The 18,857-nt window shown below is 41.7% G+C and overlaps 1 protein-coding gene across 4 annotated transcripts in view; it reads left to right on the forward strand.

The window, feature by feature from the left end:
- fgf12a (fibroblast growth factor 12a) overlaps window positions 1–14,351 on the forward strand; it is a 41,296-nt gene extending 26,945 nt beyond the window's left edge. For all 4 annotated transcript variants that reach the window (XM_037787242.1, XM_037787241.1, XM_037787238.1 and 1 more), the window contains 3 exons: window positions 530–633; window positions 10,359–10,557; window positions 11,526–14,351. In XM_037787242.1, the coding sequence (XP_037643170.1) occupies window positions 530–633; window positions 10,359–10,557; window positions 11,526–11,641 (419 nt within the window). In that variant the 3' untranslated portion in view covers window positions 11,642–14,351. The remainder of the gene's footprint in view (window positions 1–529; window positions 634–10,358; window positions 10,558–11,525) is intronic.
- The last annotated feature ends 4,506 nt before the right edge of the window (window positions 14,352–18,857 follow it).

Genomic DNA, 18,857 nt, shown 5'->3' on the forward strand with positions numbered 1-18,857 from the left:
AGTATCGATAAGAGTAGAGTATCAATAAAATCCTAACAATACCCATCCCTATCCATGTCAGGTCAAACTATAGATGTTGCATATAAAGTCACATAAGTTAGTGTGAAAGTCATTTTGCAAAATATACGTCATTCTGTGCTACCTTGTAATTTCATCGCTTTAGCAAATATTAAATCATCAAATATGTTTTTACTCAGCAATGTGGGTAGCGGTTTACACCAAACAACAATGCTCGTTGGACGCTCTGCCATCAGTTTTGTACCAGAAAGTTTTGGATGTCGTCAATGCTTCACTGTCACAATGAGGTGTGTCAGTGTTCCCATTGTCCGTGTCCTGCACCGTTCACTTTACTGCTGACAGATAGCCAAAGAACAGAGATCAGAGGCTGTTGTGTCTACAAGAGTTAAGTGAAAACTCAATTGTCCTATTCTGTCCTTTCTGTCTGATGTCTCTCCTTTGTCTCTGCCTCTTTGTATCTATCCGTCTGTCCCTCTCTCCCTCCCTCAACCTCACTCTATCTGCTCTGCAGCCCTGTTTAATCTTATTCCTGTGGGTCTGAGAGTGGTGGCCATCCAGGGATTGAAGAGCGGCTTGTACATCGCCATGAATGGCGAAGGCATGCTCTACAGCTCGGTAAGATACAACCCCTTGCACCAGTCGTGTTGTTAAGCCGTGCACGTGTGTGTGAGTTACCGGCATGTGTATTTGTTCATTTACACGTGTTGTTTTTTGTTCCGTTTGTTGTCTCTTTTAATATCCCACTGCAGCAAAGACTCTTCTAAGCCCTTTCATCTCCGCTCTATTCGAGGGCTCTTCAGATGTGCCTTTGTGTTGCTGTGCAGCACATATTCCCCCCCTTTGTTGTTGAAGCAGCACCGCACATGTTTTACATTTAATTTGACGTCAAGTTCAGTGCTCAGCCCCTTTAAAATCGCCTCTTGTTCTTTTACTGACTACTAACGGAGGTTTGTCATGTAGCAGCTATAAACAGAAACATCCACTTAATTTCATTGTGCTTTTAATGTGGATGCTGTTGCTTTGTTTGAAATGTTCACCCTGATTTTGACTCGGGATTCTTGCCGTCATGAAAGGATGCCGCACTGCAAAAAGATATCCTTTTTACATGAATGCAATCTGAGCTATGAAACGTTTTCACTTGTTTCTGAAGTAGATGTTTTTTCAGTCTTTTTTTTATATCAGCCAAATGTACTGCATGATTATAAAAGTTTCAAGACTCAGTGGGGGAGTAAATATTGTGAAGATGGATATTTTATTTGCAGTGTGAGATATGAGAAGCATATAGGCTCGTGTGGGTAGCAGATGCACAGGCGGGGGTGGACCCATAGATTGGAGAAAACGTTAAGTCGTAGCTGTTTGCACTGAGGACGAAGACATGCTTCTGGAGCACATTTGTGGAAATGAGTTGCGGTGGGAGAGAGTGTGTGTGTAAGAGAGAGCGAAAGAGAAATGGGGTGGGGGCTCAGGCAGAGATATAGAGACAGGAAGATATCCCTAGTTGGCCTAGTTATATAACCGCCAGTCTCATGGTTCCTAATCCAGTTGAAGATAGCGCTACAGAAGAGAGAAAAGGACGGGAGGGCTGCGCTACCCGCAAACCTCTGCCGAGGGACATTGCGGTGGCCGTCTAATTGCCATGGACAGCTATGATAAATGACCGCCAAGAGCTGGGATTCACAAACTGCCCATCAAATTTTTCCTTTCTCAAAATATGTAAAGTCAGCGAAGGACACGGTGAAGCGAGTGTCTGCTATACTGCGACTTACATAAAGGGAGCCGCTTTACTGCGAGGGAGACAGCAGCACAATTTGACATAGACCAGATAAATGTTGTACATGCTGCACTTCTTTTAAAAAGTCTAGTAAATTCAGCGCCATTATTTCAGTAGAACGAGCATTCTCTCGCTCAGTACGACTTGAGCACAACTCGACAGAAGTACGAGCACTCACAAGTTCAAAGAAGGACGTACACTAAATGCGCAGGCTGTTATGACTCACCCGGGTGGACGGATTCATTCATAGCTAAAGGCTCGTAAACAAGTGCACAATTCACACAGCCCTACTACGAAGCTTATAAAAAAAACCTCCGCCCACCTGTCTACGTCTAATTAAAGCTGAATCGTGCCCAGACAGAAGTCTTTTAATTTGTTTAATCGACTCCAAGTTGGGAATGCTGCACGACCCCCCACACACACCCTTGATGAAATCATCATTTGCGTCAGAGTACATGATTATTATTCATTAAGTGATGCAGGACCTCAGTGTCAAACTGCAGCTTTAAGCACAACAAACAAATCTCTCTGTGGATTTTTTTAATCATAATTTTTACAGGCGGAGGAATATATATTTTTGACCTTTCTAAATGTTTGCAGTAACAGTTGAAAGGCCATTTTAATTAAATCCACGCGGCGAACGATCTCTCTGGCCATACGGAGGAGGTCCGGTGTCTCAGATGGGATGCATGGGAAATGAACATGCATTTGTAAGCAGAAAGTGGTTGGGTGGGCTAAGATCACAGGGAGCCTTATCAGCCTTGAAGAGCCACGGAGTGCTCATAAAGAGGCTACATTAACATGCAACCCTCAAATAGCCTCTGCGTCTCTCCTTAACTCACTTTATCTACCACTTTAATTTACCAATAGAGATTATGTTTTTGATAGACAGTGTTGCTAGAGGACTGTAAAGGAGAACAATTCTTTTTACAAGCGCTCTCGTGGTGCAATCACAGCTATAAAAGAAGTCCATCACTTTCATTTTCTCATATTTACTTACACATTTACTTTTACTATTATTTTCTTTATCTTTTTTTCCCCACCTCCCTCTCTTATTCGCTCTCTATTCTCCATTACACTCTTTTGCCTCTCCAAATTATAAAGTTTCTCACTCGCTTGTTTTGTTGTCTTGTTTTGTCTGTCTATGATCTCGAGATGCGCGTCTATCTCTCCCTCGCCCCCCCGGAGATAATTACTGAGGGATATCCTCCCACCCCAACGCTCCCTCGTTTTTCTTTTTCTCTCCCTGCTGCGTTGCCCTGTCTTGTTAGTGAGGGAATGCGACAAGCTTTGTCTTCTGTTATGAGATGACTCTGAGAAGTCGTTGTTTTGCAGCCTTTCTCTCAGTCTTTCATCTAGGTGTCGGGTATCTAGCCTGTCGGTTTACTCTTGCTCAATTAAGTGGTTACGTACATGCTGGTCGCTGGTTTGGCTTTTCCTAGCAGGGAGTGCAGAGCTCGCTGTTGAGTCTGATTGGAGAGTGATGTAGCCACGGGTGAGCAGGGTGATAATGCTTGTGTGGAGTGTTTAGCGATGAAGTGCGTGGGGGCTGAGCATCTACAATGAAGAGCTCCCTTCCATTATTTATAACTCTTCTCAATATGACCTAGTTTACTGCACAGCAGTAACCACTGTTCTCTGTCTCTCTCTCTCTGCTATCTATCTATCTCTCTATCTATCTATCTAAAGCTGGGCATACACTGTATGATTTTAGCCCGTTTTGGCCCAAATTTTGAGCCGCACGACTCATTTTATTGGCGGTATAGTTAGAGCTTCATCGGGCGTCGTTTGCCGTGCAGTGTACAGGGGGGACTGGGGGCCGATTAACTCCTCCCAACCAGCCATCGGACAGTTGGAGGAATTTTTGACATGTCCGAAATTTGGGTCGGCCGTCCACAGACTCTTGCACAGTTGAAGTAGAGCCACGAACCGATTCCCCAACGTCAGTTACTTTTTTCTACTTTTCTTACAGTAATCAGAACGTAGCTATCAAGACAACAATGTACAATAGATATAGTAAAACGTACGACAGGCCGTGTTTTTTTCCTATTATACACGTACAGTGTGAGCACTCAGGACGTGGCTGACGATCGGACCGTACAGTGTGAGCTCATAAATCGTGAGCGTTGGCTTTACATCACAAACGATCAACTCGTACAGTAGGAGTAAGAATTACACAACAACATTTCTAAAATCGTACAGTGTAGGCCCAGCTTCATTTATCCATCTCATGAACTCTGTCCATAGCCGTACACACATCAGCCTCTGAACTGTTCATACTCTCTTCCTTCGGCTACTAATTTTACTGCTTCTTATTTATGCCACAGAAAAAAATAATGTCACAGTAAAACCTTCACTGAAGGCCCTGAGGAACGACTGAGAGGGAGTTGGTGTGGAAGGTCAGGGAGAGCTTCAGACTTTGTTCGGGTGACAAATGATAATGGCCATTTCATGTCTTGATCTTTTTCTGTCTACAGTATAGAGAACAAAAATGGTTCGGAGGAGATGGGAGTGTTGAATTCAAAACTTAAGTGAAGTCTGTGTGTTTTTGGGTGCAATAGGGCTGCAACTAATGATTGGTTTCATTATCAATTGATCTGCAGATTATTTTTTCACTTTGTTGCTCAATTGTTTTGTCTATAAAATGTCAGAAAACGGCACAGGCAGTTTGCGTTGGTTCACGTGGCTCACTGAACCCCCTAGAGGCCGTAGCCAGTATTTTTTATAACAACACAGAACTAATAATTAATGTAATGATGAATAATCGATTATGTTCTGTCTTCTTATTGACAGAATAAGAAACCAACAAGACAGGAAGATAGATTTGTGTTTTTTTTAATTTACTTATAATAGCATTAGATGCTCTCTATCTACACTGAATTCGTCACTCGTGGCCGGTTAGAACATTCCAGTAGAAAACAATGCTGATTTTGTCACTGACGCTCGCTTGTGTCGCATTCAGTTAGGAATACAGCATCCCTAAACACTAAACCTCTCTGTGTTGTACACATTACATTCCCTGTAGATTTTTTGGTGAACCCCCAACCTTAAAGTTCAAACTGCGCCTATGGAAAATGGTAAAAAATGCCATTTACAAAGCCTGAACTGACATCTTCAGAAAGGAGATGGTGCACTGGGAGTCAGTTTCCTGTATCTGTGTCAGGTGGGTTTCGCCACTGCCCCGCCCCTTTAGGAGACTAGCAGCATGTCCTGAGCCTGTTAACTCCAATGGGAGAAATGAACGTGAACACAGATTATGACCGATTCTTTCGCCCCATAGTCACCAAAGTAAATATTGGATCCATTTTTCACAAGCCACTTATCTTCAGAACATTCTCACACTAAAATGGCATTTTTCAGACGGATAAAATCAGGGGAAAATTAACATTGTTCGAGACCTTTCTCTGTCTCAGCTACACAGTCTCGCGAGATCTGGCAACTAACGTCCGCTAACGCCCTAGCTAACTAATTTTCGTAATGCTAAAATATGGCTGTTATGGCATCTTTGACTGTATTTGAGACACTGGTAATGGTATTTTTGGCAGTTTGGCTTGATAAATTACCTCATAAACTAATTGATTATCAACATTTTGGGGTTTCATTTTCTGTCAATCTAGTGTTTTAGCACTAGTGTACATACTTATTATAAAGTTCCATGGACGTGTTGATGGTGCTGATGTCGGGTAATGAATTAACGGTGCTCTCTGGAGGTAAAGAGAGAGAGTGTTTATAGTTTGATTTTGGCCATTAACCATCGACGTCCTCTCCGGAGGAAGTTCAAGGAAGGACAGAACAGAACGCTGTCGGAAAGTGATTGACTCTCCGAGTGAGACGGAGGAAATGATAAACAGGGAAGAGAGGGACAGAAAAATGAGAAAGAGAGTTTTTCAGTTTAAGTAATGTCTAGACAATCCCCGACCTGAATCTCTCCCAGAATAATAATGAGCTCCCCGGGAGTTCCATGACCTGGGATTCTCACTGAGGCCAAATCTCTCTGATACACCAGCGGCTCAGTCCTCAGCTTCCCCCACCCCCTATATCCACCGCATCTTTATCCAAAGTCAACGGACGCCTGTCGGCAGCAGCAGCGCTCCTTAATGTAGAGCCGGAGAGCTGCCTCCCTCCTCAGCATCTGATTTGGATTCAGGATGCGTTCAACCCAGTTCTGTTGGCAACCCAGTTTCATATCCATTACATCTTGCTCTCTTACTTTGTGTTTCATTTGACATTTCCTACACCTGTCCTGCACCCACACCTTTCACAAGCCTCCAACACACAGACAAAAGTACTGCATTGATGTTTGTTGTGTTTGACACTGTGTGGCAACAGACGACACCCACCCACAGTGTTTCTCACATTTTATTTTTGTATTTTGAAACTTGTATTGTTTTCATCCACGTTTATATTATATCATAATCCCTGTTGTCTAGATTTGTCGGTGCATTCCCCCACTTTGATAGACAAAGCCATTTGTTAAAGTAACAGCCGGTTACCATTACATTGGTTGATTTGATGTGCAGCTCTAGCTAGTACAGATTAATTAAAAGGTCAGTTTTAGGTACTCTTCTCTGCATTTTGTTTCACCTGTTCGTCTTTTCTTCTTCATCTTTCATGACTTGCATTAACTACTAATTTGCATTTCTGCTCTGTGCTGTCAGCACATCTGTGTATTACATCACCCAGTGGTGGAAAAAGTACTCAGATCTTTTCCTTAAGTAAAAATACCACAGTGTAGAAATACTCTGCAACAAGTTAACCTCTTCAACCCCCCCTGCTCGGCACTGGGTTAGTGTTAAAGCTGCAGTGGGTAGAAATGGAGCAAATATGATTTAAAAAAGTTGTTTTTATAAAACGGTCACTATATCCTGACAGAAGTGCATGAGACAGGTAATCTGAAAAAAAAAATCATGTGCCTCTGAGTCCTCCGATGTCCTCTGGTGCTCCAAATTCACAGACCGGAGGAAAACAACCAATCAGAGCCGAGCTGGAGCCTGCCGTCTCTGAGCAGCTGTCAATCACTCGCGAACTCCGATCACACGGTCAAACTAGGCAGCGCTGATCAAATATGAATCAATATTCTGTTTCTGTAATGCCTATTTCTCACCTCAAATGTTCTCAGAAACATCTTGTAGTGTACTGTTTAGCTGTAAAATTAGAAAGTTTGTGACCCAGCAGTCACATTACGCTTATACTCTTATACCGACAATGTCATATGTAAATATGTGGATTGCATTTAAACCATTTTCACACTGTAGTAGGCCTACCGCGTGCATCAAAGCTTGTACATGGCATTTTAGCCTACAAGTGAGAAAATGTACTTCGCTACTTTCCATCACTGACATCACCTGCATGCTCGAGTATGTGCGTGTAGAGCACCAGAAGCAAACAAAGAGTACCTTTAAATTATTTAAGATTTAAGATTTTAAGTTCAGTCCCTGTAGAAATGCATGTGTCCATTTTAAACTGTAGTATAAGTTGTTGTAAACTCAGCTGGCAGTCTTTGGTAAAAATTTATATAAATTTGTTGCGTGCTGAAACTACTAAAACATTTATATTCTGTCCCCAGCTTCATGGTGTTGGTTCACTGCACTTGTGTGTTTATTTATCTACAACTCCCTAATGGTGGCGAGTGAGCCGTCTCACGTGCCCAGTTTCACTAACAAGTCCTTTGCCTTTCTCCTTCGGATCACCACTGAATATAAATAAGCATCCTTATAAACAGTTTGCCATCACTAAACACAGCCTGTTAGCGCTGAAATTAAGCACACTCTTTTTTTCTTTTTTTTAATTTTCCTTGTTTTGCCGCGGTAACAACTTTGGTTGATTATGTATTCCTGGCAGAGGAAGGAACAGCGACAGCATGTGCGTTGCATCAAGTATGTGTGCGCATGTGGCCGTTTGCCAGCGTGTATTTCTGTGCTTTCCCTTCCCTCTGTGGTTCTGCGGTTCACGCGTGTCCATTAAGAAGATCCCATTAATCACGGGAGACTCCGACCCCCGTCTCTTCACCTCATATTTCCACTCAGTCATCTACAAACAAGGTGCTCTGTCAAAGACTTCAAAGTCACTTACATTCCACCCCTATCATTCCCAAGCCACAGCCAGGGTGCTTTTCTAAACTGCTCCTAGACTCTTCATAGACAGTAACAGAGTGTCGTCCTTGTGGATGAATTTGGAGGGGATTGTACTGTGTGTCAGCAAAGCAAAAGTGGCTGATTGTGAAGGGTAGGATATCGGAGCGCACTTATGTGTGTGTGTGTGTGCTCGGCCTGATTTTGGCATCCAAACAGATGAAGAAAGGGCAAAGCCTGCTGGTGTGTAATGTATCACTGTCTGCCCCCTACCCACTCATACACATATGTTCACACATAAACACACACGCAGCCAGACAGCCACGACGTGATCCCCGGTGCCCCAACAGAGAGAGAGACGTCTGCTGTTTGACAGTGTGCCGGCAGGCCCAGATAAAGTCAGCCGCCAGCTCTCCACAGAGCTCGTCCTCCCTCCCGCTGACCAGCTAGACGTTTCCACACAGACGACCATGTGACCTCACCTTCCCAGAGTCCTTTACACAGTCTGCTACTCTCGCTGTGTCTTCTAAATGAGCGGTCACACACACTGAGACTCATTTAGCTAAACTGTGGAGTGCAATGCGAGCAAACACACAGATACACATACTCTTTAACAGCATTGATTTTGGTTGGGCGACAGCTGCTCTAATACATATTTTTACATGAACAATAGGTCAAATGTGTTAAATACATGTAAAGTGAAAGGTGTTGCTTACAGTGACAAACCCATCGAGAATTATCCCTAAACTCTACTGAGCTTTTTTAGCATCTTTCAACTCATTATTTTGGTTTTAGGGACCACAACTGTTTTGTTTTCAGCCCTGTTTCCAGCCGCAGCTGTTTTTCAGCGAAAAAGCTCTAATAAACCGACTGTACACTACCAGCACAGCACAAAAGCAGACAGACAAACGACTAGCTGGAGGTTGGCCATAACAACTGTACAAGGCCCCCGATCAAATGTGATTAACGGAAAAAAATGGATTCAAGCAGACGTCATGCTCTTGCTGTTGCTGTGCCGTTGAATTATGTAGTTCATTGTAACTAAATAGCACTAATATCAACCTTTCATCTATATTTGCCATTGTCCCGCTTACACACTCATGTTCCTACCACATCTACCGGCATCAAAACAGGAAGGAAGTGGTAAAATAGTAAACGCCCGCCTCTTGCTTGATTTGATTGGCTGCCTGGGCCAAGTGTCACATTGCCGAACGGTGCGACTTTGCAAAGATAGTTCTCAAGCTGTAAATAGATGGTAAATGGACTTCTATTTATATAGCGCCTTTCTAGTCTTGCGACCACTCAAAGCGGGTTACACTTCATGTCAGCATTCACACACAGATGGCAGAGGCTGCCATGCAAGGTGCCAACTTGCCCATCAGGATCTAATCTATTCACACACTGATGGCACAGCCTTCGGGAGCAATTTGGGGCCAAGTATCTTGCTCAAGGAAACTTCGACGTGTGGACTGGAGGAGCCGGGGATCAAACCACCAACCTTCCGCCAACCTCCGGCGACCCACTCTACCTCTGAGCCACTGCCGCCCCATAGTTGTGGGCGATAGATTCCAATGAGCCTGCATGTGACATAGGAAGGGGAGCCAAATATGAATGGCTTGTTGAATCACATTTTCTGATCTAGGCAGCCCACAAAAAACTAAAGTGAAGTTTTCATCACAAGTTCCCTTTAAAGTATTCCGCTCTTTATCTCTCTCCATCTCACACACACACATAAACAGTCCCCTCCAGCAGGAAGCAGAATTGGGCTGTCAGTCAACTGGACAACCTCAAAAAGGTCACAGAACCCTGCAGGAGAGATATTAATGAATGAAATACAGCACCGAAACCCAAACAAACACATACACACACATACAGTACAGTACAAAGCCTAAACTGAGACGTCAAAAAATCCGCCAAGCCAGCTGTTCCATCATTATCTTCATTAAATTCACAAATTAATTAATCTTAGATTAGGGGTTAGACAGTCAAGAGCATTGTTTCGTGTCCTGAACTGTCATGGCAATAATCTGGCACCGCGCTCCGTCCCGACAGTGTTGTATCCGATATCTGGCTCGTCATTCCTCTCCACCTCCTGTGTGTCCCCTTGACTTTCTCCTTGACTTGCTGCTTTGATAATGAAGCAGAGAGATAACTATCTTCCATTGTTCACCATTATTCTAATAAAACTATCATTACTTGGATTTTCAAGGATGCGTGTGTGTGTGTGAATACAGTATGTTGACTGACCTTGGCAATGTACACATGCTAGTGATGAGAGCCAATATTGGCAGAGTGAAACAGACACAGCTTTCTGTTTTTCTTTCTGAAATGAGACCATTAAAATGCCTGCTTTGTTGCTGGTTATGCATACAATATTTGTGTGGATTTTGTGTGTCAATGCATTGATTCATATGTACTGTATGCATTCCTTAACGCACAAGCCCGCATGCACATTCTGTATCTATATCCTTCAGTCTCTCTTCTTTTTTCTTTTGCAGGAGATGTTTACGCCGGAGTGCAAGTTCAAGGAGTCTGTTTTCGAGAACTACTATGTGATCTACTCGTCCACTGTGTACCGGCAGCAGGAGTCAGGCCGGGCCTGGTTCCTCGGCCTCACCAAGGAGGGACAAGTCATGAAGGGAAACCGGGTCAAGAAGACTAAGCCCTCGTCACACTTTGTGCCCAGGCCCATCGAAGGTACGAGAAATGTTTTTGGAACAGTTTTAAAGTGGTCTTGTAAAACGTTTTGGTTTAGCAGACAACTATCTAGCTTCAGATATTATTATTCTTTAGCAACAAGGAGATTTTCTTAAAAAAAAAAAAAATCTTGCAATGACACTACTGTGCATTTACTGTGATGGATTACCTATCTGAAGCTAGTTTTAATGTCTCTGAAAGTTCCGTTATTGAAATTAGTGGTGCTCTAAAGATAGGAAAGATTTATGGTTTGGGGATGGCACTACTTTTAAGTATACACATTTGCAGTTAATGGGCTTCTCTGGTATAGTCTTTTACATTTTTAAATATATATTTTTTTAATTCATAAGTGTAATGTGCACAGAAATAATACACAGGTATAACAGGATCTGATGACTTATTAGCGGAATGGTTTAGGAAATTTGTTTACTCACTTTCTTGCTGAAAGATAGATGAGAGAATATCGATGCCACTCATGTCTGTATGCTAAATATGATATGATCTTCTATCCGTGCCAGAACCGAAGTGTAAAAACGCCAAGTTGTGGTTTTATCACTATGGCTTGTGAAAAGCACCCTTAAAGTATTTCCATAATTCTTAACTATTTTTTAAAGTCCATTGTTTTTACGGTCAGACTCAAGAAGAAAACCCTCATTCATTTTGAGCGTTTCTTTAGCTGTTGTGGGTACAAGCTTATTTTGAAATGTCTCCTGTAACATGTTTCTAGTGACAGCAGTGTTTGATATATCTCATGACTTGTCAAACAATGTGACCAAAAAAAAGTGCTGACATGGCCCTAATTCCCTGCCTGGTATAATTGTCCCTCCAGCTTCACACCTGACCTTGTCTCTGTTTGCACATCCATCTCTCCAATCTGCTCTCCCTTGTCCCCTTTCTGAGCTCCTCCTCTCTTTGTCCTGTCGTCTCCTCTCCTCCTCTCTCCTCCTCTCTTTACATCTCCACTACAGTTTGTATGTACAGGGAGCCGTCAATGCATGAGATAGAGGAGAAGCACCGCTCCAGGAAGAGCTCAGGGACTCCCACCATGAACGGAGGGAAAGCTGTCAATCAGGACTCCACATAGCAGCGGGGGGAGGGGCTTCCAGCAGGGGGGAGTGGCCTCATCCTGACTCAGGGGGAGGGGCCATAGGAAAACTCACCGCCCCCCCCTCAAAAAATACGCACCACCATCCCCTCTGAAAAAAAAAAAAAAGGGTGTTGCGAAGACGAGGAGCTATTACCGTACACCCAAGACGACAAAAACAAAACTGAACTCTTGCCTGTGAAAACCTTTTAAATGAATTAATATGAAACCAGAGGATATATATATATGAAGAAAAAAAACATTTTCAATCAGGACTTGACCAACATTTTATGCAAAAAAAAGAGAAAAAGCTGTGATAAACAAACAAAGGAATGATGGTCTCTCTTCACACAAATACAAATATCTATCATTTCCAATTTATGCTGTGAAAAACAAGCTTTAATACATGTTCGATTTTCATACATTGGTTTCTTTTTCTAAATGCTATGGCACTCTCGTGTGCTCTATTGTGTTATTGTTGTAAGTAATAACTATAACATCATCATCATTACTAATCTGTTGTATCTTATCATCCCAGTTACTATCATGGTTATTCTGGCTTTTTGTTTTTTTGAGACTAGATATGTTTTTTTTCCAATTACTCTTATATTTTCTCTCTCATAATTTGATCTTGAATACACTACCTGCTCTGGTGTGAGGGTAAGACTGAATGTATCTGATAGTTCTCTGTGTTGGACTCCAATGGAAACAGAGTGCTTATAGGGTGGGATGTAATTTACTCAGGTGTGTACTGTGAAGTGTGACTAATAGGACAGATAGGGCTGTTTCAAGTACTCTAACGTGAACTCCCCTATATTGTTCTGCAATGACGGGACAAGACTGATTCATGCAATATAATAGAGAGCAGTCTAGTATGTCTCTAAATAATAGTAATAACAAGCTGACAACACATCCCTGTGGTTGGTGTGTTTGTCAGCAGAGAAGACTGACAAAGAAAGTTGTGCAAGTAGGTAAAAGTCTGAGTTTTGATATTGCTTCAATATACTCTTTAACATTTACAAGGATTATTAGGTTTTAAGTAAAGAGATGTCCAAACTGTTAAAGAAAAGTATTCTCTCCAAATGCCACGAGGAACATAACGACCAGCATCATCAGCACTATGAGCCATGGCCAAAAAAAACGGTCACTTCACACCTACACCTCAAGAAAACACAGACCCCTTTCTCTGCTGTTAGCTCGGCTACAAATATAACCATATAACAGTATTCATGCCTTTGAAATATATGGACGACATTTTTTTCTAATCAAGAGAAAGTTGTTTTGGCAGGCCCGGCAGTGAGGATATGTGTTGACTAGTTTTCAAGACTATTTCTGTTACTTTTATTGTGAAAGTATTAGTGATTTCTCAACACTGGTGGACAGGGTGACTGTTTAACAATCCCCTGACCTGACTTGTAATATAAAGTCACAATCATTAAGACTTTCCCACCACAATGGAAGCAGAGTGTCTCATTGAGGAACCAGTTCGTCTGGATTTAGCCAGGTTCGGGGAGGATGTCGCCAGTTGTTTTCTCTGACATGGTAACCCGTACAGTCTCCATCCCCCGCCTGGTTTTGTGACCCATGAAATGAGCCATTTGCTGCGTTGTGGTGGAAAGCCTCTCTTTCATAAATCAACATACTGACAGGGCTGTATAAACAAGGTGAATTGACTGGTACACCGCGTACGCCGTGTACACTGCATAGCTCATTCCCATTTAGTTTGTCTAACTCAGGAAGTCCTACAAATGTTCCACGAATGGGGCCAGACATAAAGGCTGGCCGCTCGTTGTCCAGCACCCGTTGCACAAAGCCTGGCCACCGGTGAGGTGTTTAAAGGAGGTTGGGACGGTATTTTTATCATTAAAAAAAGGTGGTGTACAGCTAAGCTTAGCCAGGTTAGGAAGGTAGAAAAGTGGATTACAGGAGCCGAGAAAAAGCATGAACATCGCATGACTGTAAGAGGTGATGTAAGCTTGGTTCGATTTCAAGGCGAGAGCTAGTAAAAGATTGTTTCAAGTTTGGGGGAATCGGTCCAAAACTTTTTTATGCAACGTTTTGATCAGTATTTTTAGCGAGAGTTTATACATCTCTCCTTTATCTGGTTGGAAATCATATGCTAAGTTGGTGGTATGTACAGTAAATAGCACACATTCAGTTGCACAGAGCAAACCGCAGTGAAATATGATCATGGATCTGGTGCAGAGAGCTAACGGTAGATTAGTTCAACTTCCACAGCATAACAGAGATACAGTATATTAGACATGACACTGGAAGTCAACAGGCAAGACCAGCATATAGAAGTATCTTTTTATAGAGGTTTATATTGGTGCAAATGAGATACATGTGGACTTAAAGCAATGCATGAAATTGGATGTACTCGATGTCAACGGTTGACAGCAGAAAGAGAGGATTTGAGAAAGGGATGAATAAAGCGAGGCGGTAAAAATAGCTGATGTGAGAAGGCGGTAAAGGAGAGCACTTTTCGGGGGGTTTATTGATGTGTGAAAGGGTGACCAAAGGCTTTGGTTGTGTGTGATATTAAGTATAATTTATTATTTTTATGTTTGCAGATGATTTCACTGCATTGGAACACGCTCATATTATGCATTATGAATTGTGAGATGAAATAAAAAATATGCATTGATAATAAAAATCAGAATGAAGTTAGTGATTGTTTAAGAATAAAGACTATGTTATCAAAAACGTTCACCTACACGCAGTGACTGATTCAATATGTTGTTGATTATGACTGACAGTTGTTATGGGTATCTTTTTTTTGCATTAATGTCACTCTTTACAACAACAACAAGAGAAGCAGCAGGATAAGCAGACAAACTGAATTCATCAACGGGTGTTTTTCTATGCGGTTCAAAGTCAAGAAAATCCAATCCGCTTCCTCTATCAATTCACCGGGGGTGATTTATCTTCTCACTAGCCCCTAAATCCGATGTGTCATTTTGGGATGGCGCTCCTTCGCCCTTAATTCTCCCGTCGTCATGGAAACAGACCTTCCGTGCCGTCTGCAAGGAGAATGAGGAGGAGGAAGAGGAGGAGGATGAAGGCTCCCCTGACTTTCAGGACACGGCTTGTCTTCTCTCCTGCATGATGGCTGCAGCAGAGAAGGGGGGAGAGTGTGTTGTCTTTTTCTATTTCTGTGTTTCCTTCAGTTACGGTAAACAGCTGAGAAGAGTGCAACTTTATAGGTAGTCACAATGTCACGATGAGAAAGAAAGGGGTGAAAGAAAGAAATAGAGAATAAAAAGATAAAGGTGCTAAATGCAAGATCGGGAACATACTATCTATTGCCTCTGCACAGCTCTCAACATGGCAACGGCTGAGCCAGTGGCTAGCAGCTAATGGTGATAACAGCGGTAAAAGTGCAAAGGGGGAGGGGGTAACCGGAGGGTGGGTGTTACACTTCCGCGACAACGCCGTCGGTCGGGACTGCGTTATCAGTTGTAACCGCCATATGAGAGCAGTGCAGAGCGGCGGCCATGACCTAGCCAGTGGGGCATGCTCACATGCACGAACATGCACTAAAAGGCATGCACGGCCGGCCCGGCTATGTCAACAAAGCACAGCGAAACACAGCTCAGTTTACAACACACAGAGAGAGCGAGAGAGAGAGACTACATTCTCTGCTCAGGTAGACATTACTCTTCTATATCTTTACTAGGGCTGTCAAAGTTAACGCAATAATAACGCAAATTTGTTTTAACGCCACTAATTTCTTTAATGCATTGACGCAATCGATCTTTCGAAGGTTGTAGCAAGCTCAGTTTTAAAGCTAGTGAAGATATTGGCATCATATGAAACCAGAAAACCTTAGGACTGCATTGGTACCAACCATTTTGCACTAGCTTGTCACAAGAAGGCTAAATTACGCTCCAAATTTGCGCTACATTTTGGCGAGGAAAAACTGTCATGGCCATTTTCAAAGGGGTCCCTTAACTTCTGACCTCAAGATATGTGAATGAAAATGGATTCTATGGGTACCCACGAGTCTCCCCTTTACAGACATGCCCACTTTATGATAATCACATGCAGTTTGGGGCAAGTCATAGTCAAGTCAGCACACTGACACACTGACAGCTGTTGTTGCCTGTTGGGCTTGAGTTTGCCATGTTATGATTTGAGCATATTGTTTATGTTAAATACAGTACCTGTGAGGGTTTCTGGGCAATATTTGTCATTGTTTGTGTTGTTTAATTGATTTCCAATTATAAATATATACATACATTTGCATAAAGCAAGCGTATTTGCCCACTCCCATGTTGATACGAGTATTAAATACTTGACAAATCTCCCTTTAAGGACCATTTTATACAGATAAAAAATGTGTGATTAATTTGCAATAACTCGCAATTAATCATGGACAATCACGCCGTTGATCGAGATTAAATATTTTAATCGATTGACAGCCCTAATCTTTAAATAATAAATAGTTTTTTGCTGCCATATTAATGCTCTGATTATCATATAGAAATCCTTTAAAGGCAAATGTTTTCTCATGTGCACACTTCTTGCCATTCCAATCTTGGTTGCCATTTATCTTCTGTTTTGTTTATTCATCTTTACATCACAGTACTCTTCACTTCAACTAAAGCGCCACATAATTGAATACAAGTCTAAAGCCATGCAAGCGGGTCTATGAGGCAGCGGTGCTTTGGGTTAAATGTTAACCCGCATGGCAACCTGCTCACAATGACAATGTCAACATTCTGATGTAATAGCAGATATAATGTTTACCAGGCTCACCACCAATGTGTTAGCATGTTAACCACTAAACACATAGTATAGCTGAGACTAAGTTTTACAAGCGTATGGCCATAAGCCAAAGTGTTCGAAAAACTGAAATTTGTGCTGGATGAAAAGGAAAAAAACAAAGTTATTATACCGGTAATTCAATCTGAAGGAGACACAAATGTCTGAACCAAATTTCATGGCATTTTATTGCTATCCAATTGTGAATAATCCCAAAAAAACAGCTCAAGTTTTATCACAATCAATATGCCGTCTTGTTCACTTCTTCCACCTCTGTGTTTAACTTTCACTAAAGGGCAGAAACATGTCAAGGTCAGCTATTCAGACACCCATGGGAGTTGGCAGTCTAAACAGGGTCATCTGTTTGGATACTCATAGGGGGGGGGCAAGGGCTGCAAACAGCTTGAAGGCCGCTCCACTCTCCTGTGTTCTCCTCTCAGCTACAGCTCTGCCTGTGCCCTCTGCTACTCCTCTCACATCCACCTGTCCTCCCACACCTTCCCTCCTTTCCTTCTGTGTGGAAGACACAACCTTGGACTCCATGGCTGTATTAAAATCTCCAGATGTACTTAAATGTTCATAATAACCATAATAGCATTGCTATGGGCTATATCTTTACTCACATGTATTATTTAAATTATTAACATGTTAATTACATGCAGGCACTTAATTAGAATCAGCATAGTAAAATAGTGGTAGTAGTAGTAATAGTGGGAAACAGCCGTGCAAAAAAATAAAAAATAAATTGTTATAATAGTGTGCATATTTATAATATTTTTATTGTTCAACACAGACCATTTCGGTAGATTTATTTATTTATTTCTATGATAATAGAATAGAAATAAATTTGTTTTATTTTTGTACGGCACTTTGTAGGCGATGTTTAACTGCTGTCATTATGGACGTAGACTCTGGAACGTATAATTGACTTTCACTTCTTAGCAATATGCATTCTTTGGTGTCATCTCAACCAGTATAGACCTTTTCAAACTTGACAACATAAACACTCTAAATTGGGCCCCTTTATATTTCCTGTTGCAATGTTTGTTTATGCAGCAGCTGACAGGAAGTAAACATGGACCAAAGCCGTTGCCCTAGCAACAGAATGGCCAGCAGCTGTGAGGCTGAACTTGCAAACTAACACATTAGCATTCTAACATTTGATAATTAGCAGCGAGTTTACTATACTACTAATCAAATTACTTGTGTAAAAATGTACTCAAATAAAAGTATAAAGCAGGTCAGTTAAAATGTACTAGCGTAGACATTTACAGCCTGTAGCCTATATGTTGTTTTCAATTAGAAGACCACCAAGAGGACAAAACTCTCACAATTAGCTTACACAAAAAATGACCAACAACAAACAATTCAAGCTAACTTCACCACGGCAGGTGTGACACAGAGATGTAGCTAAAGACAATATAAACTCAACAGCAACTACAGCCCACAAAAACACACAAAAAGAGAACCGGCAAAGCTTTTTCACTGTGTTACCAACTCTGTAAAAGACTGTGTTATTGTACTCACCTGAAAGTCTTTCTGGAAGTCTTCAGCACCCAAAGTCTTCCTTAAACTGCTCCAGGTTCAACTTCTTCTTCTACTTCTTCTTTGGTGTTTATTGGTTTATTGGTGGTTGGCAAACCAGTTTATAGGTGCATTACCGCCACCTACAGGACTGGAGTGTGGAGCAGTAGATTGGCAGGAAAAGAAATAAAATAATAATAATAAAATAAAAAAAAAAATTAAAATTAAAAATTAAAAAATTAAAAATTAAAAATTAAAATTGATAATTATTAATAATAACAACAATAAATATTAATACTAATAATAATTAAATTCTCTCCATTATTCCTGTTGCCCTTAAGTAATTAATTCGAAGATTGTGTACTTTCTTGGCAGATTCCCCATTGTAATATCTCCGTCATCTACTCCTGATAGCAATTCCCTTCTTTCTTTGTCATATTTGTTGCACTCTATTAGAACATGCTTGACAGTTTCCGGTTTATTACAGTGCGTGCATAGTCCAGTTGGGTGCTTGTCTATTCTATGGAGTGTTTGGTTTAATCCTGTATGTCCTATTTTCAGACAGGTAATGACCATCTCTTCCCTTGAGCTTCAGCTCTGTATTCCACCAGCTCCTACATGTTTCTGAATACTGTACAGATGTCTCCCTGTGTCACTTGGGTCCCAGTATTCTTGCCAGGTTTTGTGCATGTAGTCCTTAATGATAGTTTTAACCTCAGCTTTACTTAACGGTATTTGTATGTCAATTAAGTGTTGTTTTAATGATTGTTTGGCCAATATATCTGCCCTCTCATTTCCTTCCACCCCTACGTGAGCAGGAACCCAAAGGAAGGAGGTATCCAATCCCCTACAACTGCTGGACGATACACATAAGAATATTAGCATTTAGGAGTTTGGCTCTGCGCAGCATGCACCTGGCTGACCT

Source organism: Sebastes umbrosus, chromosome 12 (assembly GCF_015220745.1).
Source record: "Sebastes umbrosus isolate fSebUmb1 chromosome 12, fSebUmb1.pri, whole genome shotgun sequence".
NCBI classification, from domain to species: Eukaryota; Metazoa; Chordata; class Actinopteri; order Perciformes; family Sebastidae; genus Sebastes; species Sebastes umbrosus.